Below are 23,073 nucleotides of genomic sequence, written 5' to 3'. Positions count from 1 at the left end.
GGGGATGTGCGACTGTTGGGACTATTGGTGGTACACATAATTGCTGGTCCCAACTTCTTTGGGATTCAAAAAAGGCATTTTTATAATATTTTTTGAAGGATTTTCTATTTTTTCAGGATTTCTGTTTTTGAAAGATAAACACATTTTAACAACTCCTGATTCTATAAATAGAGATATCTAGGACTTTAAAACTTAAGAGAAAATAATGATTGTTCTTGATCTGATTCGTGGACATAGACACGTTATTGAACCACGTAAATCCTTGTATTTTTATATAATTTGTTCTCTTTACTGTTTCAATTTTTCACAGTTATGTCGGGTCCAAGACTCCACCGGCTGACAATTATCCTTTTTCGATCGGTATGAGCTTGGTCCACCTTACCCTACTTGACAACAAAGCACTTAGCTAATTCGATATCCCCACAATGTGATATAACATACCGAGTTGACAGAAGAAATCTTTACAGCAAGAGATCACGCAAACGTTGATATTTTTCAGCCACCCTGCAGTTTGAAAGGAAGATATTATTATCTTCCAAGGACTGAATTATCTATCAACTTAGAAATCTTTGCTGTTGATAGTTTTCACACCAAACTTTAACCCAAAAGATGTGCATCTAAATCATGCCATGCCCATAGGTATGCCGTATACGTATGGGCATGCCATGCCATGCCCATCTTAACATGATGGGCCTCAAGCAAGGGCCGAGTAACAAAACCCAAGTCTAAGCCCAACTTCTCGGTCAACAAACTTTGGGCCTATGCTTTTGTGAATATTTGATTTCAAACCTCTCTGATAGGCTAATTAAATAGAATAAGGATTTCCTGACGCACCCATATGCTCCCTGACGTGGAGGAGGGCGTCAGAAAATCACGACTCAATCAAAAATGAAAAAAATGAACTTAAGGTCATCAACTGAACATTTACTAGAGTTTTGTTTAATTAAAATTCTTTTTTTTCTAGAGTTTTGTTTTTCATGTTGGGTCCAGCATGTACTATCAAGTTTGACCAAATATCAGTCAAAGTCTTTGAAATTAGATGGCCGTTGAATTTTCAAATTTAGAGGTCAGATTCAATGTGTTGAAAATAACTTTTTAATTTGATTTCTTTCTTTCTTTCAAGTTTTAACAATTTTGTGCTTTACAAACTTAAAGGACAAGATAAAAAATTTTAAGTATAAGATGGTGGGATTTTGAATATGAAAAAAAAAAAACAAAGGGTTTCAAATAATTAGATTAAACATAATTTATCATTAAAGTTTCAAGAGCTTTAAGATGATATTCCCAAATTCACTCTTTCAATAGACTTCTCTTCACCTGAATTATATGATCAACGCGCTGCGTTATGTATGAATATTGGATGGATTCCAAGCTCATCTTAATTCGAATTGTTCCAATAAAGTTGTTTTAAAAAAGAGAAAAAATTATTAAAATAATAATATATTAATTTATAATTATTAACAAATAATACTTTTTTTTTTTTTGAATTTAGCAAACAATAATAAAGCGACAGTCTGATCACCACTTCTTAGTGTTAAATATATAAAGTAATCGAAATGCCCTTTTGACTACTAATTCTGATGATTTGATTGTCGATTTTCATACCAATCTGCTCTCCAGCTCCTAACCATTTATTTTTAATGAAAATCGACGGTTGTAACGTCAATTTACAAAGTGGCCCCACGGTCCCCAACTCAGTCACTCCCATTTAGACAAAATCAGATAAGAAATATATTTTTAAATTTTAAATTTTAATTTTTTTATATTGTTAAAATTTCGTTAAAATTATTACTTATTTAATAATTATAAAATACTATATTATTTTTGCAATAATTTTTCCTTATTTTTAAGGGAAATTATAAAAAATATTCTTATAATTATAATTATTAAAAATAACAAATAATAGTTATTTCAAAAGATACAAATAATATATATAATTATCAATCTTAATTTTTTTTTCAATATCATATTATTAATATAATGATAGTTACAAATAATAAAATATAGCAAATAATGAGAGTTCTTTTATGTTATATTTAATTTTATTTGCAATCTAAAATGCCTTGGTTCGACATACATATACAATTATGTCCATACAATTGGAATATATGTTAAGAAAACATCACCTCAGATCATATTGTCTTCAAATTCAATAAATTAGATAATAATAAAACATCCTAAATACATATAAAAATAATAAAAAAATGTCTAAAATTCATAACTTACATACTATATTATTTATTCACAAAACCTCTTAAACATTGTAGTCAAATTCATTTTCACTTTCACCTCCACAGTCTTAGAAGGTGCCACTCGTCATTTCTCTAAAAAGAAGATAAAACTCATCAATATTGAATAATTTTGATTGATCAATTGATTCAGTTGATACCCTTTTTCTCAATTTAGTTAATAAACATAAAATACCCACATTCTTTTAAATATTCTATGTACGGGAGACTTTTATTTGGTGTATCTGACTTGACAACAAAGGAAACTATCACCCCTACATGACATTTGAGGTATGAAACTCTCTTTAAATATTCTGGTGTACAATGACTAGGTTCCTTGCAAGACCAACACACGTAAATTCTTTTTTCATCAATATTTAGACCTGATGAATATATATATACTTAGCCAAAATAACAATAATTTTAATTCTGGGAAAACATCATAAGTAAAAGTTCATTAAGAATTATTAGAAATTGGAAATTCAGTCATAAAGTATCTAGAAAAAAAAAAAAATTCTCAAATCAAAAAAATATTGTTAGAATTTCTCAACAAAACGTTGGATTTGTAGAGGTTGGTGTTCAATTGTATTATGAGTGAGAGAGAAGGAGACAGCTCTAGTTTGCTTTGTGTCAAAGAGACGAAGCATGAAAGTGAAAAGTGAGAGGTATATGGATAATTATTATTTTAAAATAATATAAAATATAAAAATTAGTGCAAAAGTTGACACGCTAACTTATTATTTTTATGATAAATTAGAAAAAAAATACTATTTTCTAATTATTATTAATTAATATATATTTTTCTTTAAAAAATAGGTAGAGCTTCTATTGGCATCCCAACTTTAAATTATTACACCCAAATTTCTTAAATTGTTTTTCACCCCCAATTAAAGATTAAAATATACTCTTCAAGCATTACAAAGGTTTGGCTCAAATCATAATCTCAACAATTATAAAATATAACACTTCAGTTCAAATAGTTTCAGTAGTTGTTTAGTATAATGAGTGGGCTCGTGCTACCTTTTACTTATTTTCTTTATTTTTAATTGGAGTGTAATAAGTAATAGTTAGGATGCCAATGGTAGTTCTAAAAAAAAAAAGAATCATTTTTGTGGAGGATTCACACAGAGAATTATGAAGTGGCGAATGGATGATGAGGTCACCACAACAAGGTAGTGCTACAAGTAGATGTTCCACATACTTAAATATGGGTCCCGTTCGCCACCCTTAGTTTTACCACACACTTTAACAAACGCGTTTTGTCTTACATGGGTTAGAAGTTTCAGAATGAGCTGATTTTTGGTGAGGATGATCTCTATGGTGAGGAGATCATCCTCACCAAAAATCAGCTCATTCCAAAACTTCTAACCCCATCAAAATTGATTTACAAAAAATGGACGGTCCACGATTTTTCAACGTGTAAACATGGGGCTAAACATTTCGGAATGGGCTGATTTTTGGGGAGGATGATCTTCTAATCATAGAGATCATCCTCACCAAAAATCAGCTCATTCCAAAACTTCTAACCCATGTAGGACAAAAAACATTTGTTAAAGTGTGTGGTAAAACTTAGGGTGCTGAACATTTCCCCTTAAATATAGTAACTGCCAACGTGCATTAAATAATAGTCTACCGTCCTACCCCTCCTCACTTGAACATTTATTGAAAAAAACATTTAAAACCCTATTGAGGAAGGAAGAAGGAGACCATATGAATTCGAATGAGAGAGAGTAAAAGAGTGCATGGTCTTTGGTACTCAGCAGTCTTAGAAGAATTTCAATTACGCCATGCCTTGCGGTTGAACAAGAGAGCATAATTTCAACATCTCCATTGAATTTTTACATCAATGAACTTCCCTCGATGATTCCTCGCACAAACCAACATTTGTTTGACTTGGACACTTCTCTTTGTTCCCCAGTCAAATAAGGCCCATCTCACGTAAAAGATGAACTACTATAAATTAATGATACAATCCCAAGCAACCCCATAACATATCAACTTAATTTCCTATCAACAAAACAAGCATCTTTGCAAACCTAAACACATTCTCGTATAACATGGCTGGGGGATTCAACTCTCTTCAATTCTCTTACTATCTTCTTCCCTTATTGAGCTTTATCATCTTCACAACTGAAGCCCGCCCGCTCAATGTTTTGAAGGTAGATAGCTCAGCGGGAGGGGGAGGGCCTATAAGTTTCATCAACATTCTATCTCTCAGAGTGATCAAGCACTCAGGTCCTAGCCCGGGTGAAGGTCACAAGTTCATAAACGTTCAAACTCTCGGTGGGATTAAAGACTCGGGTCCTAGCCCAGGTGAAGGTAACAAGTTCACAAATGTTCAAACTCTCGGCGGGATTAAAGATTCGGGTCCTAGCCCAGGTGAAGGTCACAAGTTCACAAATGTTCAAATTCTAGGTGGAATTAAGGACTCTGGACCAAGCCCTGGTGGTGGTCACAAATTCACAAACATTCAAACCCTGGGTGGCATTAAAGATTCTGGTCCTAGCCCTGGTGGTGGTCACAAATTCACAAACGTTCAAACCCTGGGTGGCATTAAAGATTCTGGTCCTAGCCCTGGTGGTGGCCACAAATATGTTACTGGAGTGCATCAGTGATATAAGTCCGCGTAATGGCTTCGAGATCATTTATTTATTCATTTGTTCATTTATTTAGTGGGTCATTGTGTGGTACATGTTATAAGTAATCCTATTTGGACAAGAGTACCGAACCCAGTTTTTTTATTTTTTTTTTCCAATATTTTTTTCCCCATCAAATTTGCGGATCATTAGTGCATTTGTTTAGCATACATGTCAACTTTGGTGTCTTCTTGAATCAAGCAATTAAGTTCAAATTAGACTACTCTATTAGGAATGATTAATCTAAAATTCTTTTTAATAAATTTGAATACAATCAGAGATATACAAGACAATTTTACCTTAATCAGATTTTTGTAAGATGATAGTAGTTCTTGAATCAATCCAGTGGTAATGATCTACAATCCTGTGGTTGATGAGCAATTAATCTATAAATAAGTAGAGAAAGCAAAGGAACTTATCGTTTAATGGTTTGATGGTCGAGGCACAAGTTTTACTACTTGTATTGCCTCACAATACTCCAAGTGTTGATACATATGGTTCTGAATGACAAATAATTAAAGAACTTGGTTCAACCATTGGCCGAAAAAGAAGTTGGTCATTCCACAAAGTCCGCAAAATCCACATGAGAGCCCGCACCTGTCCAATACCCGGCCCATCATGTATTAGTACTACCCCAAACATAAGCCCATCAAAGTCTCACAGGCCTAGTCCACCGTCATCAACTTGGATTCCAACTTGCGTTATCTTTCAACTTTCTTTGTCCAAGTTGACAACAGTGGCCCAGCCCTATCAGACTTTGACGGGCTTCGATAGTTATATTTTAGGCTGTGCTAATACATGGCAATATGGCATGCGTATGGGCGAGCCAATATTGGTGGAGTGAGCACAGCCCAACACGGGTTTGACATATGACGCAGATGACGTGAGCAACAAGAGAAAAAAATTATCTCGTGCAGAGAGTGAAAAAACGAAATTTCTTATTAAATGATTTTTTTTGGAATTCAAAACTATGATCCAATACCACAACGTTTAGAGGATGAAATTTTATGAATTAAAAAAAAAGTTATTTTTCACCATTAAATCTTAATTTTAAATTCGGATGCTCGGTATCCATCCATTTTCAATACCTTAGAATGAGCTTGAAAAATAAAAATTTTATTTTTAACCGTGAGATTTTTTAAATGAAATCCATAAGCTTGTGGTGTTTGATTTCCAATATGATAATCTATGTGGGTCCCATAACTTTTTTAAAATTTTGAAATCTTAAAATTAAAATTCGTTGCAAAAATGTGCAGGTAGAGAGATATTTTCTCTTTATTACTTACGTAATCTGCATCATATGTCAATGCGATAATGGATTGTGAGCAAAAAAAAATCACTTGCATTAATGCATCACAACCTTACCCAAAGGCACCGAAGAGTTGGAGTGCTTCAAGAGCATCTAGTGTTCTTTTTTAACTTGAGCAACGTGGGATTATTCAAAACAAGCAAAATAAAAATAAAATACAATATGATTAAAAAGGATAATTTAAGCATATATATTTATTTTCATTCAAACTAAGTTTTATGGTGTGGCCAATTTCTGATTGAATGTTAAAATCACATTGAGGACTAGACATGAGACAATAAAAATTTCTACTCAATGGGCTCCCATACCTCACTAAAAATTGGTCCCAAAAGGTTCACATGGACAATGTTAACCCAAAATTAGGGAATTAAATTCATAATATAACAATATAATCTAAACAATTAACTATACAAATTACTCCCACCGACATAACAAATGCTCATCAATCATATAAACTAGAGGTTGATGATCATTTTGTTCATGAAAAAGCTTTGTTTCGATCTTGATGTCTCTATATCTTATCTTAGGACCATGATTTTGGATAGCTTTACAAATATTCTCTCATCCGGTGGGTTTCAAGTTTCAACGACAAAAGTCCCAACTCGATTTTGAGGACTCACCAATGAGCTTCAAGTGTCGGATTAGGGACAAGTCGTATAAAACACTCCACATACACCTACCTATACACACCACATACACCTACCTATAGGGGTGTCAATGGATAGTTGAAAATTCAAATCTGATTCGAATTCGAAAAATCAGATATTATTTGAAATTTCGGATATTGGATTCGAATTCGGATAGTTTTATATATTCGAATCCTTATTGGATACAGGTTCAGATATTAACATTTCGAATCTCATAATATCCTATTCGAAATAATATATAATATATATTAATTTATTTGATTTATTTTTTATATAAATAATATATATAATTTTATTTGATTTGATTTGATTTATTTTTTATATACATATATGATATATAATAGGTTTTTTAAATAATAAAAAATCAATTGGATAAGGAAAAACTATCTTTTTATTTTAATATACAAATTATTCAAATTTTAATTGGATATTATCCGATATCCGATAGGATAATCAGATTCGAATTCGGATAGAGTTTTAAAACATCCATTGGATTCAAATTCGAATTCGAATATTACTATATCCAAACCGATAAGCATCTGTTGACAACCCTACCTACCTATAGCTAAAATGGAAAGTTTTATATGTTTTGGATTCTTTACTTAAATGGAATCTAATAAAATCTACAATAGTTTTATTAAATGATGGACTTTCCATATATATGTCCAATGAGACAAATTTTTAACACACATTTGAGATTTGTCATTGAATTATAGGGTTTCTCTTAGATTTCGATTTACAAATACCAATATAAATAGAATTCCAACCCAAATATTATACAAATTATCATAAAACATGGCTGGAGAACTCAAGTCCCTTTCACTCATTCTTTGTCTTCTTCACTTGCTAAGCTCTATCTTGTTTGTGATAGAATCCCGCCCTTTCGATGATGTTGTGAAGCCAAGTATCTTTGCCGGATGGCTTCCAAGCTCTTCAATGAGCATTCCAAATCCTAGTGGGATTAGGTACTCCGAGCCTACTCTAGGTGAAGGTCACCATAGCCGCCCTGATGAAGAGTCTGAGCCGAGTCCAGGTATGGGTCACCGTAGCCACTCTGATGTAGCTCACAAGATCACAAACATACAAAATCTTGTTGAGATTAAGCACTTTGATGCTAGAGCTCCATGTCCAGATCACGGAAGCATTGCTGCAGATGAAAGTCACGAGATCATAAATGTTCAAAATCTTGTTGGGATTAAGGTCTCTGGTCCAAGCCCTCTTGGCCCATGCCACTAATATATTAGGGGCATGCATCAGTGACAATCTAGTGTTATAGATTAGGAATCAATAATGAAATAAAATGGATTTTTTTTATTAGAATCTGTTGATGAAAGTTGATTATTTGTGTATAAGTTGGCAAAAATATCATCATATTTTCACCTCTAATGTCGTACTTTTTTGTGCATTTCACAAAGTCATTTTATGCCAAGTATAGGCCTCAAACTCCCCCCCTTAGTACATACATTAGAAAAGTTGTTAGAGCCTAGGCATCAAAATCATGCAAAGGTTATTGGGATGGAGAACACTTGTACCAAATTCTTTACAAAAATATATCCCTAAAAGAATGACTAACGATAATCGGACTCGAAAATTCTCACTTGATCTGTACTTGGTCGACATGTCAAGTGCAGAAAATCGTAGATCTTTTTCCCTGTGTATCCCGAAGAAAAAGATCTACGATTTTGTGTATAGAAGAATGAAATATTATTGATTCTCTTAGATAATAATTATAGCAACACTATTTGAGTTTAATAGAAACCAAATCATATCTAGAGATAAACTCTATCCCTAATAAATTTCTACCAAATCAATCTAAACTTATATTAATCTCAATAGATATGGTATGGTGTACTGTAATACATCATATTACAATGCAACATAACTAATTACTCTAATACCCTTTTGCAATCGCAGGTTCCTTTGAATAAGGAACACACGATTAGTTAATATCAAATTCCTTGATATCACAATTATTAAAGGTTTGGTATTGCGAACGAATATCCATCACCACCACATAGACAGTTTCACACAATGAACACTGAGGAACCAACTTTAATTACCCTAGGGGACGTTTGATTGGGGATACTAAAATCTGATTCTTGTCGATGAGCCGATTCAAAAATCCAATTCTGGAATATGTTTCTTGTATTTTTACACTAAGTGGTGCTTTTTACGAATTGTGATTAGATAAATCAATTTCTAGAAAATTATTACTAAACGAGATTCTAGATTCTCAAAATGAATTTTTATATCTGATTATCACAATCCAAAATCAAAATTTAACAAAGTTCAATGAAGTAGGTTCACTACTAATCATCATCATGGGTCCATCTATATGTCATTTCAGAGTACTTGAATAACCAACAGACCTTGTTGAATCTTGGCCAATAATCTCATCGATGAACATTTGAATATTTCGATCGGACGAACCTCCATCCGCCATCGCCTTCCTCGCCTTCGCCTTCCATTCTATTGCATTTTTCTTCAACAATTCTGAATTGGGTCCAACGGTAATCTCAGCAATGGACCTCTCAACCTCTTCTTTGCTAACTAAACCATCTTCATCAGGTCTCAATCTCAAACCCATTTCAAATACATCAGCTACAAGCTTTGCATTTGTCGGCTGATCGGTCCATTGTGGAAAAGCGATAACCGGCACACCCGAAGCCACCGTCTCTAATGTCGAATTCCATCCACAATGAGTTATAAAGCAAGAGATTGCTGGGTGCATGAGCACCTTAGTCTGTGGGCACCACTGCACCACCAATCCTTGACCTTCTTCCATCTCTTCCATTAATCCCAACAGTAAATTTCCTTCTCCATCCTTTTTTCCATAATCTGAAGGCTTCATCACCCATAGAAACGGAAGATTGCTGTTCTTGAGACCCAACGCGAGATTCTCCATCTGCTTTGCTGATAACATGCTGATACTTCCAAATGAAACATAGATGACAGATGAATGTGGCTTCTCATCAAGCCACTTAATGCAAGATTCTTCAGGTTTCCACATATCGACACCAATGTCATTGGATTCATTCTTGCCTAGCAACATCGGTGGAACCAAGGGGCCTATTGGTCTAATTGGACACAACCCACTCATCGACTCCACCACATCTTTCCCTAACTCGTAGAACGAATTACCCAACACCCACTTCAACTTCTCCATATTCTTAAACCTAACGAGGATAGTTTTGTAAATTGGGGATGCTCTCGATACACAGAATTGATTGTGTGATTGGCTAATTTGGGATTCTGTTAAATCTTGGATACTTTTTTAAAAATGATATATATTTTTTTCTCTATTAGGTGATTTATCGTCAATTTTGGGTCTAATTCTGGGATCAAGTCTCCTTTGGGTACTCAATCAGTAGATTTATTTTATTTATAAGAAAATTAATTATCTAATTCAATCCATGTAACAAAACACCCACATCTTTTATCTCTTACATAAAGGATGGTTGGGATTTATTCTTCGTTATGAATCTTAGGGCAACTTTTAATTTCATTGTGATTCCTCTTCTCCCAATTTCATTATTTTTCCTCTTCTACCTCTCTTTACAAGAATACACCTCTAATTATATTATCTTTCCTCTTCTGCCCCTTTGACCCTAAGAGGATGCTTGTGTTGATAGGCACAAACAAACTCTAGTATTAATGAAGAGGTATCTTCAAGTAAATGTATGTTAATCAAAATTAAAATATAAAAAGGACGTGAGTCTTTAGTTTTTTTTACTTTATCTATATTTAACCATCCATTCATATTCCCCATTCCTTCTTAATTTTAACTTTAAATATGTACTCTGGATCATAATTTCTCAAGGTCTTCTTTTTGAATGTTTGATTTGTTAGAAGAATTCATTGTTGGTATCAACTATCAAGAGAGCATGTATTAGTTAGCGATTTTTTTTTTTTTTTTGAATCCTTTTGTAACTCAAAAATAATTTTGTATCTTATTGGGTGCCCTTTTATTTTTCATTAACTTGTGTTGATTTTGGCTCCAAGGATCTCTTACTTAGAACTAGAACTAATAAGAATCAAAACCGATGTTTTATTTGAGTTTCGATAATTGAATACATGTGTGGAAAACAATTGAAACAAATGGGTAAGATGGGAGAATACGCCCCAGGATTGCTTACTTGCCATGAAATTAGTCAACTAGAAAACATGTACCGACATGGAAAGACAACTACATACATTGAAGCAATGGGTAGACAAAGGGAAGTCAATTACATCAGTTCTCCACATGTGCTTAACATTCAGATATCCTTGATCACATTTTAGTAAACCCATCAACCTTAAACGCTTAATCAAACATGAGGTTTATTTGTTTATGATCTTAATTATTTTGATTCAGTCTGTTGGACTTAATTAATCTACTTCGCCAGTGTGAATAAGGTTTAACAAAGCCTAAGAGTCATTTATGTTGAAATTGATGAACACCCCCAAGCCCAAGCGCAAGCCCAAGGATATGGATCTATGATTTGACTAATAAAAGAATAGATTCAAGTTTATTAAAATCCATCATGACTAGAACATGGATCAAGATTCAGGTTTGATATATTGATTAAATTTTGAAAATTCAATCAAGCTTAATGTCACTATATCTTAATTCTAAGTACAAAACAAGAAGTTCACAAGCATGATATGCCCACCAAGTGCAGGCCGAACCCACCAAATCATGTCTGGATCAATGTCTGTCTATTTTATTATAATAATATCATCCTTATTTGTTTTGTATAAAAAAAAATTATTTTTAAGATATTTATGAAAATCTAATGTCATTGTTAGCAAATACAAGTCTATATTAACTGGTCTGAGTTTAGATAAAAGAAATCAATTTCAACCATCCAAATCATAACTAGCTAATAAAGACAAGAGTAGAGATTCTAAATGCTTATTGCATGGAGACAAAAGAAATCAAATACAACCATACACTCTTCTCTCACCTCTTCATAAAGTTGATTTTGCTTGTCGCATTTGATAGCAGTTTGTAGGATTTAATATCAGTTCACCGCCACAGACAGTTTCACGTACAATTTTTTTTTTATAATATTTTTGAATGACACGTCTCAAACTTTTCCGGAAAATCCAAGACGGCTTGGTATCAGACATTGATAAGACGAGACGAGACGAGACGCGAAATCAACTTTAAAAACCATGATCTTAGGGGACGTTCGATTGGGGATACTAAAATCTGATTCTTGTCGATAAGCCGATTCTAAAATCCAATTCTGGAATATGTTTCTTGTATTTTTACACTAAGTGGTGCTTTTTACGAGTTACGATTAGATAAATCAGTTTCTAGAAAATTATTACCAAACAAGACTCTAGATTCTCAAAATTTATTTTTGTATCTGATTATCACAATCCAAAATCAGAATTTAACCAAGTTCAATGAAGTAGCTTCACTACTAATCATCATCATGAGTCCATTTAGATTTCACTTCTGAGTACTTCAATCAACAACATACCTTGTTGAATCTTGGCCAATAATCTCATCGATGAACATTTGAATATTTCGATCGGACGAACCTCCATCCGCCATCGCCTTCCTCGCCTTCGCCTGCCATTCTATTGCATTTTTCTTCAACAATTCTGAATTGGGTCCAACGGTAATCTCAGCAATGGACCTCTCAACCTCTTCTTTGCTAACTAAACCATCTTCATCAGGTCTCAATCTCAAGCCTATTTCAAATACATCAGCTACAAGCTTTGCATTTGTCGGCTGATCGGTCCATTGTGGAAAAGCGATAACCGGCACACCGGAAGCCACTGTCTCCAACGTCGAATTCCATCCACAATGAGTTATAAAGCAAGAGATTGCTGGGTGCATGAGCACCTTAGTCTGTGGGCACCACTGCACCACTAATCCTTGACCTTCCATCTCTTCCATCAATCCCAACGGTAAATTTCCTTCTCCATCCTTTATTCCATAATCCGAAGGCTTCACCACCCATAGAAACAAACGATTGCTGTTCTTGAGACCCAATGCGAGATTCTCCATCTGCTTAGCTGATAACATGCTGATACTTCCAAATGACACATAGATGACAGATGAATGTGGCTTCTCATCAAGCCACTTAATGCAAGATTCTTCAGGTTCCCACATATCGACACCGATGTCATTGGATTCATTCTTGCCTAGCAACATCGGTGGAACCAAGGGGCCTATTGGTCTAATTGGACACAACCCACTCATCGACTCCACCACATCTTTCTCTAACTCGTAGAACGAATTACCCAACACCCACTTCAACTTCTCCTTATTCTTGAACGGCTCCAAGATCGACTTGGTAACGCTTCCGTGGGGATTCGAAGGGAGAACAAATGAGGGTAAATCTTGGGTGTGCAGCAATGGAAGGCCAGGTAATTTTACGCTCATGTCGGCGTCTGTTAATGTTGGGAAAGGATTTAATTGCTTGTAGAAGTGATAGTAAATGGCGTAGAGCGCACATGGTTGAATCCAGAGCATGGCACATGGGATACCATGTTGTGCAGCGACATCGGCTACCCAAGGAACAAAGGGATTGTTAATTATGCAAGAGAATTTAATGTGACGATTGTTGGATAAATTTTCAATCAGATTGGAGAGATTTTGGGGACCGAATTTGGAGAGGGTGTCCATGTAGTAGTCAAGATCGCTCTTTCGATCGTAATCTAGACTCAACCCGTCGGAAAAGAATTCGAGACGGATTTGGATGTTGGGATCGGTGGTGGATTTGAGCAAACTTTTGCGAGCGATTTCGGTGGTTGCAAGTGTGACACAGAGGCCTTTTGAGGCAAGGCGATTTCCGAATCTAAGCATGGGGTTTAGGTGGCCTTGAGCTGAGATTGCTACCTGTAGTACATGGATTTTTTCTTCTCTCTCCACAGGGAGGGCCATTGCTTTAGGCTTTGTGTGTATGTGTGAGAGAGAAACAGAGAGGGAGAGGAAGGGATATGTAGAAAATATGAATTTTATTGATAATTCTTGGATGAATATTACAAAAGCCCCAATAGAGTATTTATAAGCCTTACATCAATTAAGATATATGAAAATTACCTAATATAAATATGCTAGAACATTCTAATTGATATATCCTAAATATAAATATATATTCTATAATATCTTTCATCACAATCTCCATTTGCGCGAGATATACTAACAATGATACAATGTATCTCATGCATTTTAATACAGTGCATCTTATTCTCTAACAGGATATATATGAAATGCAATGCCACATAAGTTGACGCCCCAGCTTGTGTTACGTGATCAAGTTATAAACAAGTAGAGCATTTGATGCACAACATGAGATGGGAGTCCGTCAATATTTTACTTTCGTAAAAGTAAATTCAGGATTTTACAGAATCCTAGATGGTCAATCTCATGAAACCTAATGAGAATAGTTTTGTAAATTGGGGATGTTCTCAATACATAGTATTAGTTGTGTGATTGGCCAGTGATAGTTTTAGAAATTGAAGATGCTCTCAATACATAATACTTGTGTGATTGGCCAATCCGCGATTTTATTAAATCTTGGATTGACTTTTCTATGATTTCAATTTTTTTTTTCTCTATTAGGTGATTTTGCATCAATTTTGGGTCTAGTACCAAGATCAAGTCTCCTTCGAGTACTCAATCAATAGATTTATTTTATTTATAAGAAAATTAATTATCTAATTCAATCTATGTAACAAAACACCCACTTCTTCTATCCCTTACATAAAGGAGGGTTAGGATTTGTTCTTGTTATGAAGCTCAGGACAAATTTTAACTTCATTGTAATCCCTCTTCTTCCAAAGTCATTGTCCTTCCTCTTCTACCTACCTTCTACAAGAATACACCTCTAATTATATTATCTTTCCTCTTCTACCCCTTTGACCCTAAGAGGATGCTTGTGTTGATAGGCACAAACAAACTCTAGTATTGATGAGAAAGTATCTCCAAGTAAATGTATGTTAATTAAAATTAAAATATAAAAAGAATGTGGAGTCTTTTGGTATCAACTATCAAGAGAGCATGTATTAGTTAGGGATATTTTTTTGGGTCTTTTTGTAACTAAAAAATAATTATGTATCTTATCGGGTGCCCTTCTATTTTTCATTAACTTGTTGGGTCGATTTTGGCTCCAAGAATCTCATACTCAGAATCAGAACTAATAAGAATCAAAACCGATGTTTTATTTGGGTTTCAATAATTGAGTATATATTGAATGAGACATGTTTTTTAGGGTTCAATACTTGTTTAGTAATCCATTCCATTTGGGAATCACTATGGAATGTCGTCCAATCTCAATGGTTCATTTAGAGATTAGTATTTTCGTTCAAATAAAAAATAAAAATAAATTTGTTACATAAATAGTCGAGTTTACACCACGTGAAAATCCCAAATTTGCACTAAAAAATTTGTTGGGCCTAGCCCGTCGAATTTAAAAACCCAAAATCCACGGCTCGTGGACCACGTTTTAAAACCCAATTTGTAATCTGCTTCTCTCACTATTTCTCTCATCTCTCACTGTTTCTCTGCCTCTCTCACTCTCTCATTGATCGATCGCCTCTCACGGTCTCTCTTTCTCACAGTCATCGATCGATCGTTCGCCTCTTACGGTCTCTCGCTTTCTCACAGTGGCTCTCTCGATCGATCGACCACTCCATCGATCTATTGACCTCTCTATCTCTCTCTCACAGTCTCTTTCTCGTTCGATCTGTCTCCTTCAATAGATCTCATCTCCCACTCTATTTGATGGATCGATCTCCTAGATCAGAAACAGGTTTTGGTCCATTTGCAAGAAGTGAATAGGAAATTAGATCAATTGAATTTGATAGAAACAAGTGTTGGGAGTGGAAATGAGGATCAGAACGAATATCGGTGTGCAATTCCTGAAATCCCTAATTTTTCTGTTGGAATGGAAGTTCGAATTGAAGAATTGAAGATGGAGTTGTTTAGACAACGTGAGTATGATCGGATTGTGCGCAATTGGTGGATCAGGGAAGACTACATTGGCTGCTAAGCTTTGTCGAGACGAACAAGTGAAAGGTATATCTATCTATTCAAAACTCACATTGACCATTTTTTTTAACTTATGGTTATATGATTTTTCTTAGTAGATTGAAAAATTTAACATTGAATTTTATACACAATTGAATCATGGTGAAAAGAAGAAGAGGATCACTTTAGTCACCTTTGATAAAGAATTTTGAATCCACAAGGAAAACAAAGAGAATTATTCTAAGAAAGCTAACATTCTATTGATAGTCTAGATGTTGCAAAAGGTATCTCTCACTATGGTTTGAAATATTAGAATGTATCTATCGATACGTATCGGTATCAGCTGAGCTGATATGAAACATTGAATGTTTTAGGTATGTATCAATTGACACCATATTGAAACTTTCATTAATTGAAAAATTCAATTAATACAATATTTTAAACATTGTCGCTCACCATCATTTAAATAGACTTTCAAACTTATAATTTATCATTCATTTAAGCATATTATATATATATTTTTTTGGCCGTGTGATCTTCCCATTAAGTGTAAGACCCACCAATGGACTATGAATTGATGACATGTACAGATCCAATGGAAAGAAGAAAAAAGTGAAATAATTGTTTACTTGTCATCCTTGTTGTAACAAAATAACATAGACACAAGGGTTGTGTTTTGACTCTGTCATTTCAGATGAATAATCTTTAGTATAATAGTAATGTGTCATTGTTACATTGACAAATCCAAACTCATTGTGTCTTATATAGTGTACATGGTGGATACTGCCATGTACATGGTGAATACTAGTACTAAATCTTTTCTTTTTATATCTCTAAATGTTGTTGAGATGTTGCCCTTGACATAATCAAGCTTTATCGCATTGATGCATTTTGTATTTTCCAAACAAAACAGTGAATAAAACACAACATAATTGGGTCATAAGTTACTAAAACAAAACAGATTATAGATTATCCATAAAAAGTCAATTTGTGATTTATAATTATTTGTTTTGTTGATTCTCTTCATAGAGAATTGAAGCCTGGATTGCAGAAGCTTAGGCTTAGTGAATCCGCTTCTTTACATCTTCCTTTGCAGACCCTTGTGCTTGATGAATCTGCTACCTCATATCTTCCTTCAGATACTGAGTAGAGAGATGAAAAAAGAAGAAGTATGTTTCCTTTTGTTTGTCCTCTGTTTTATTTTGATTTCTGTATCATAATCATATTTATCTTTATAATATTCTCACATTGGTATTTGTTTTTTTTTTATATCTTCTTCTTGGGTTTGATATGTTATTATATCTTGTAGTAGACTAGTTTAGATCACTAGAGAGAGTAGAATACACAGTTCAAGTTGTAAGCCTACATTTTGCTTTATTTTTTTGGTGTGAAAAAATCCTTACATGTTTCCATGAGTTTATACTGAGAAATGCATGAATAAAAGTTATGATTTGTTCAAAACCCAAATAGAGTTACTGATGTTCTATTCCCAAAATAAGCACTATAGGTGCATTTGGATTTTTATTTATTTATGAAAATTGAGTTTTCTTCAACATTGCATTTGGGTTCTGCTTAAAAGATTAAAAATCTTTATTATTCTTCATTCTTGACAAGGCAATTGTAGATTACTAGAGAGTGGAATACAATAGCTCAAGTTCTTAACTACAGTTTGCATATTTGGTTGAAATCCTAATAGAGTTATTGATGTCCTATTCCAAAAATAAGCACTATAAGTGATTTTGGGTTTTGCTTAAAAACTCACAATAATGGCTATCAGAGCAAAGAGAAGTTTTGAACTTGAATTTTCTTTCACATTGCATATGGATTCTCCGATTCCATTTGGGTTTAACTTAGAAGTTCACTTCATTTATTATTTCTGATTCTTGATAAGGCAGGGGGTTGTTAGGACATAGGTAGGGCCAAAACAGAAATGTCAAGTTGTCCTTTGGAAAACCACAGGACTTGGTGGTGGGATACATGGGTGTGCCAAAGTATGTTGGACTGAGCATGTCACAGCATCCACAATATATTACTGTCAGGTAATGTCTCTAATGAGCAATGTAAAATATGGTAACATCTTTTTTGAGTTCTTATCCATTGTAATTTGATCAGTTTGTGTTGACGCCCTTCTGTTCTTTCATGTTGATACCAATCGTGGAAAATATTTTGGAGATTACCCCAACAATAAGCAAAGTATGATTGGCCAAGATTTGAAATAAAACCCAGATTGAATCTTGAGTATCGTATTTCAGGGTGATCGTCGTCCATATGTCATGGAGACAGTTAAAGTAGTTTAAGCTACTAAAAAGGCTGCCATTCTGTAAATGAGACCTTTTTTATCTATTAGGGTTCAAACACCCATCCATGAATCTAACCCAAGTCAATGTTAACTTGCTAAAAAAATCTGGAATATTGTGGGCTAAGTCAGTAGAATTTACATTTTTGAATAAATTATTTGGGTTTTCGCTATATGGGTCATGATTCAATGTCTAACAGATTCAACTAGAATTGCTAATCTTCAAATTCCAAAGTTTTAGTATATTTTCATCTTTTGAATTTAGCTAACTTGCATTTGTAGATCAAATATAGTGGAATGAATGCAACTTTAGTACTCAAATCTTATAATTTAGTGATGCATTTTAATGTCATAAACAGTGATCTCGCCATCGCTCTCCATACTTGAATTAAAGAGTCCCCAACCTCTACACCGTTTTCCGTCACTAATTTTTCTTCTTGGAGGACTAGTGTTGCTGTTAATCTGTTTAATTATACTAGTAGTGTTCTGGAAATTTATCAAACCTATGGAGGTGAAGAAGATGTTCATGGTTACTAAAGGGCAACCAGGTCATTAAGACATGTTTCCAAAAAGATTCAGAGAAAGATTAAAAAAAAATTAGGCTCAAAGAGGCCTTAAGATGAAAAGTAACTACAAATTTTGCAGCTACCCCAGATCTCTTTAGTGGCAATCTTTGAACGATAAGCTATTTTGATTTTTTGACTTTAAAGAGAGCGACAAAGAATTTTCAACCCGGGAATCAGCTTGGAGGAAGAGGATTCGGACCCGTTTATCAGGTAATGAAGAAGAATTCAGGAAAACTGGCTTTTTTGAATAATGGAAATTATCATTAATCCATTTGTTTGATTAATGTAGATAATGATTTTAATTACAATGATTTGAGAAAATATTGTTCAATTACAGGGAAAGTTAGATGATGGGAGGATGATTGCCGTGAAGAAACTTTCTTTAGGAAAATCCCAACAAGGGGAAACCGAATTTCTCTCGGAAGTGCGATTGATTACAAGCATCCAACACAAGAACTTGGTTCGTCTAATTGGATGTTGTTTTGGCGGGAAACAAAGACTACTAGTTTATGAGTACATGAAGAATCGAAGCTTGGATTTGATAGTATATGGTTTGTATTGTTTCTCCATCTCTCTCTTCATCGAATTGCATAACCCATTTATCTAATTTGAATTTCAATTCATCAGTGTCGGATTATTTCCCCTACTAGCTCCGTGATTGGGACATAATGGTTGGCTCTGTCAACAAAGATTTTGGATTTTCTAATAACAATCAAATTATATATGGTCTTGTTTCCACTTTTTGAGTCATTTTAGATAAAAAATTTAATATTAGATCTTTGTTTCTATAAAATAGGAAATATCGATCATTTTCTTAACTGGAATACTCGATACTAAATAATTCTTAGTATCGCTTGAGGATTACAGTATCTACATGAAGATTCACATCTAAGGATTGTTCATAGAGATATCAAGGAAAGAAACATCCTTCTTGACAAAAAATTCCAACCAAAGATTGGGAATTTTGGGCTAGCTAGGTACTTCCCTGAAGACGAAGCTTATCTCAGCACCACATTTGCTGGAACTTTGTGAGTTGTTTGCTTATTATACAAGATTATAAGTACTAGATTACAAAACTCAATTATGTAGTCTACTTGTATGAAAGACTGTAAGAGATTAATCATGGAGTGTTGTTTGTGTCTCTTGTAGAGGTTATACAGCCCCTGAATAGACCATTAGAGGAGAATTATCTGAGAAGGTTGATATTTACAGCTTTGGGGTTCTAGTGCTCAAGGTCATTAGTTGTAGGAAAAACACAGATCTTTCTTTACCATTAGAAATGTAATATCTTCCCGAATATGTTAGCCTTATAAGTTTTTTCGGGTTCTTATGTTCTTTAATTATGTTTCTTTTTCTATCATCATACTTCAATCTCAATTTGCCAATTTTCTCTTCTTGTATATAGGCATGGAAGCTCTACGAGAAATCTAGAGTACTTGAATTGGTGGATCCAAAACTACATGAAGACGGGCTTGTAGAAAAAGATGTCTTACAAACGATTCAAGTGGCGTTCTTATGCCTCCAAGCTTACCCAAATATGCGGCTACCAATGTCGGATATTGTTGCTATGTTAATATGTTCTTCTATTACTTTGGGTTGATATTTCGATGTATCAAACATTTTTTGTGTAGGTACGAGAGCGCTATTAGGATTTCTTTGAGAACAGTGACAATGGAGGGGAAATCCGAACCTTGAGGAAAATAGGAGGACACGATAAAGCGGAGAGAGTCAGAAGAGATCAAAGGCATCACGACCATTTGCTTCTAATTGTATTTTATTTCTAAGCAATTATATGACGTAATTTCATTTGTAAGTGCCCAATAGCTTTAATTAGAGCTTGTTTAATAATGAAATTTCAATATATAATATGAATTTTGAGTTGTTTAGTTTAATTTGGAACTTGTTAGATGATTTTTGTTTAGTTTTTTATTTTTCTGATTTTTTTAATTACTATTTCATTTATTGTGATTGGTGAATTAGAGAATCGTCCTATTATTTGTTAAACCTCCATATTTGACGGTCATACTCTATGGATTTTTTTTAAATTTTTTGAAGCACATTCTTTAATAATTTGATAGTTCAAGGCCGTCAAAAAAAAAATTCTACGAGAGAATATTTGATAGGCATATTTGATGGGTTGGTCTGTCAAATTTCTCAAAATTTGATGGGCTGAGACCGTCAAATATGAGTTTTGTTCACATAGTGTTAGGAACCAAAAATTGAAAAATAATAAACTAAAATGGGGCTCTCCATCAAATTCAAACGAATGGATAAGATGGGAGAATATGCCTCAGGGATGCTTACTTGCAATGAAATTAGTCATACGCCATTGAAGCTAAGGGTAGACAAAGAAAAGTCAATTACGTCATCTCTCCACACGTGCTTAACATTCAGATGTCCTTGATCACATTTTAGTAAACCCATCAACCTTACCCGCTTAATCAAATATGTGGTTTATTTCTTTATAAATTCATTGGCCTTACTTGTTTATGATCTTAATTATATTGATTCAGTGTGTTGGACTTAATTAATCCACTTTGCGAGTGTGAATAAGGTTTAGCAAAGCCTAAGAGTCATTTATGTTAAAATTGATAAACACCACCAAGCCCAAGCCCAAGGATACGGATCTATGATTGGACTTATAAAGGAATAGATTCAAGTTTATTAAAATCCATCATGACTAGAATACGGATCAAGATTCAGGTTAGATATATTAATTAAATTTTGAAATTCCATCAAGCTTAATGTCACTATCTTTTAATTCTAAGTCCAAAACAACAAGTTCACAAGGATTTCGATCACGTCCACAGATATGCCCGCCAAGTGCTGCAGGTCGAACCCACCAAATTCATGTCTGGATCAATGTCTGTCTATTTTGTTATATTTCAATTCCAATTCCAATTCCCAAACAAGGTCACAAGGATTTGGGTCACGTCCATGTGATATGGCCGCCATGAGTGGTTCGTCCATGCACACAGACCAAACCTACCAAAATTCATATCTGGGCAAATCAAGCTTGAGCTACACCATCACAAGGATGGATTACCTTCGGAATGGGGGATAAAGAATCCTTCTAATTTCACCACCAACTGCATTCTAAAGAGCAGCTTCCAATGTTACAAGGAATTCGGTGCTTCATTATGAGTTGAAAATAAAACAAAGAAAATAATATTAGTTTGTGATCTTCCATACACTACTCAAAACAATTTTAGCAAAGTTTTTGAACGCAATGGCTTGGTGACCTCTTAATTTACCTGTCGCACGTTAGAAAACTTACATGCGGTTGGGGATGTGCGACTGGTGGGACTAATCTCATCTCAAGAGGGGGGGGGGGAGGGAATAGTCTTTGCTATTGCTGTGTAAATGCAATGTATTCTATTGGTGGTCCACATAATTGCTGGTCCCAACTTCTTTGGGGTTAAAAAAAGAAGGCATTTTTATAATATTTTTTGAAGGGTTTTCTATTTTTTCAGGATTTCTTTTTTTGGGAGATAAACAATCCTTGTGTTTGTATTATTTGTCCTCTTTGCTGTTTCAATTTTTTACAGCTATGTCGGCCCGAAACCTCACCAACCAATGGTTATCCTTTTTGGATTGGTATGTACTTGGCATAAGGTCCAACTTACCCTACATGACAACAAAGCGCTTAGCTAATTCGATATCCCCACAATGTGAAATAACATACCGAGTTGACAGAAGAAATCGTTAAGCAAGAGATCACACAAACGTTGATATTTTTCAGCCACCCTGCAGTTTGAAAGGAAGATATTATTATCGTCCAAGGACTGAATTATCTATCAACTTAGAAATCATTGCTGTTGATAGTTTTCACACCAAACGTTAGCCCAAAAGATGTGCATCTCAATCATGCCATGCCTACATCTTGACAGGACGGGCCTCAAGCAAGGGCCAAGTAACAAAACCCAAGTCTAAGCCCAACTTCTCTGTCAAAAAACTTTGGACCAGGGTTGAGTTGGGCCTATGCTTTTGTGAATATTTGATTTCAAACCACTGTGACGTACTCCATGACCTGTTTCCTCTCTAATAAGCTAATTAAATAGAATAATGTTTTATCACGCCTCCTGACGTGATTCTGAAAATGCATGGCTACCCAAAAATCTAAAAATAAAATCCAACAGTGAAAAATAATTTGTTCTTGATTTTTCTTCAAAGCCCATATAATTTTGTCCTCTACAACCCTGAAGCATTGGATCATATTTTTGAATGTCAGAAGCTGAGCCAAAAGACCCTTAGTAAGTGTGAAATCCTTACTAACTTAGTGAGGCTAGTCGTAGACTTTCTTAAAAAATTGAACCGAGTTTGTTCTCTACGATCCTTATCATAATTTTGATAAAGACGACTTTATCAATGACCAACTCCTCTCTCGTGACTATTTAGCCGGCCTACCGGGACTTTAATT

At 34.3% G+C, this 23,073-nt stretch overlaps 3 protein-coding genes and 1 pseudogene across 24 annotated transcripts; 2 read left to right on the top strand and 2 right to left on the bottom strand.

The window, feature by feature from the left end:
- The first annotated feature begins 4,220 nt into the window (after positions 1-4,220).
- Positions 4,221-5,127, top strand: LOC147409235 (uncharacterized). Its single transcript, XM_086459183.1, has one exon. The coding sequence runs from the start codon at positions 4,286-4,288 to the stop codon at positions 4,841-4,843; it is 558 nt and encodes a 185-aa protein (XP_086315309.1). The 5' UTR covers positions 4,221-4,285; the 3' UTR covers positions 4,844-5,127.
- Positions 5,128-7,471: 2,344 nt separating this feature from the next.
- On the bottom strand, positions 7,472-9,990 carry LOC147409234 (UDP-glycosyltransferase 84B1-like). Its single transcript, XM_086426816.1, has 2 exons — positions 9,190-9,990; positions 7,472-7,967 (listed from the first exon to the last, which is right to left on the bottom strand). The coding sequence occupies exons 1-2, from the start codon at positions 9,984-9,986 to the stop codon at positions 7,802-7,804; spliced, it is 963 nt and encodes a 320-aa protein (XP_086282942.1). The 5' UTR covers positions 9,987-9,990; the 3' UTR covers positions 7,472-7,801.
- A 2,001-nt stretch (positions 9,991-11,991) lies between these two features.
- LOC147409233 (UDP-glycosyltransferase 84B2 pseudogene) lies at positions 11,992-13,755 on the bottom strand (annotated as a pseudogene).
- Positions 13,756-15,318: 1,563 nt separating this feature from the next.
- On the top strand, positions 15,319-19,423 carry LOC147409232 (G-type lectin S-receptor-like serine/threonine-protein kinase At1g61440). 22 transcript variants are annotated; one of them, XR_015173088.1, is made up of 6 exons: positions 15,319-15,839; positions 16,821-16,960; positions 17,751-17,830; positions 18,447-18,635; positions 18,733-18,863; positions 18,991-19,411. XR_015173088.1 is itself a non-coding variant. In XM_086426723.1 (4 exons), exons 1-4 carry the CDS (start codon positions 15,761-15,763, stop codon positions 19,258-19,260), a joined length of 495 nt encoding a protein of 164 aa, XP_086282849.1. In that variant the 5' UTR covers positions 15,319-15,760; the 3' UTR covers positions 19,261-19,418. The 22 variants fall into 22 exon arrangements, 1 of the variants encoding a protein (XP_086282849.1); XR_015173087.1 differs by having other exon boundaries at positions 16,888-16,960; positions 17,751-18,635; positions 18,991-19,420; XR_015173084.1 differs by having other exon boundaries at positions 17,751-18,635; positions 18,991-19,419.
- Positions 19,424-23,073: the final 3,650 nt, after the last annotated feature.

This window comes from Akebia trifoliata, chromosome 2 (genome assembly GCF_017979445.1).
Source record: "Akebia trifoliata isolate Shusen 1 chromosome 2, ASM1797944v1, whole genome shotgun sequence".
NCBI classification, from domain to species: domain Eukaryota; kingdom Viridiplantae; phylum Streptophyta; class Magnoliopsida; order Ranunculales; family Lardizabalaceae; genus Akebia; species Akebia trifoliata.
Note: the sequence above shows the minus strand (reverse complement) of the source record. Positions and strands in the feature narration are given on the sequence as shown.

What these genes read in the sequence shown, in the direction of transcription:
- LOC147409235 (XM_086459183.1), top strand. Translation starts at nt 4,286, where the DNA reads ATGGCTGGGGGATTCAACTCTCTTCAATTCTCTTACTATCTTCTTCCC.
- LOC147409234 (XM_086426816.1), bottom strand. Translation starts at nt 9,986, where the DNA reads ATGGAGAAGTTGAAGTGGGTGTTGGGTAATTCGTTCTACGAGTTAGGG. An exon ending in ATTGGCCAAGATTCAACAAG is followed by an intron (nt 7,968 to 9,189) that starts GTCTGTTGGTTA and finishes TTTCATCTGCAG; the next exon opens with CAATGCTTCCGTGATCTGGA.
- LOC147409232 (XM_086426723.1), top strand. Translation starts at nt 15,761, where the DNA reads ATGATCGGATTGTGCGCAATTGGTGGATCAGGGAAGACTACATTGGCT. An exon ending in TCGAGACGAACAAGTGAAAG is followed by an intron (nt 15,840 to 17,750) that starts GTATATCTATCT and finishes GGAAAACCACAG; the next exon opens with GACTTGGTGGTGGGATACAT. An exon ending in GATTCGGACCCGTTTATCAG is followed by an intron (nt 18,864 to 18,990) that starts GTAATGAAGAAG and finishes GTTCAATTACAG; the next exon opens with GGAAAGTTAGATGATGGGAG.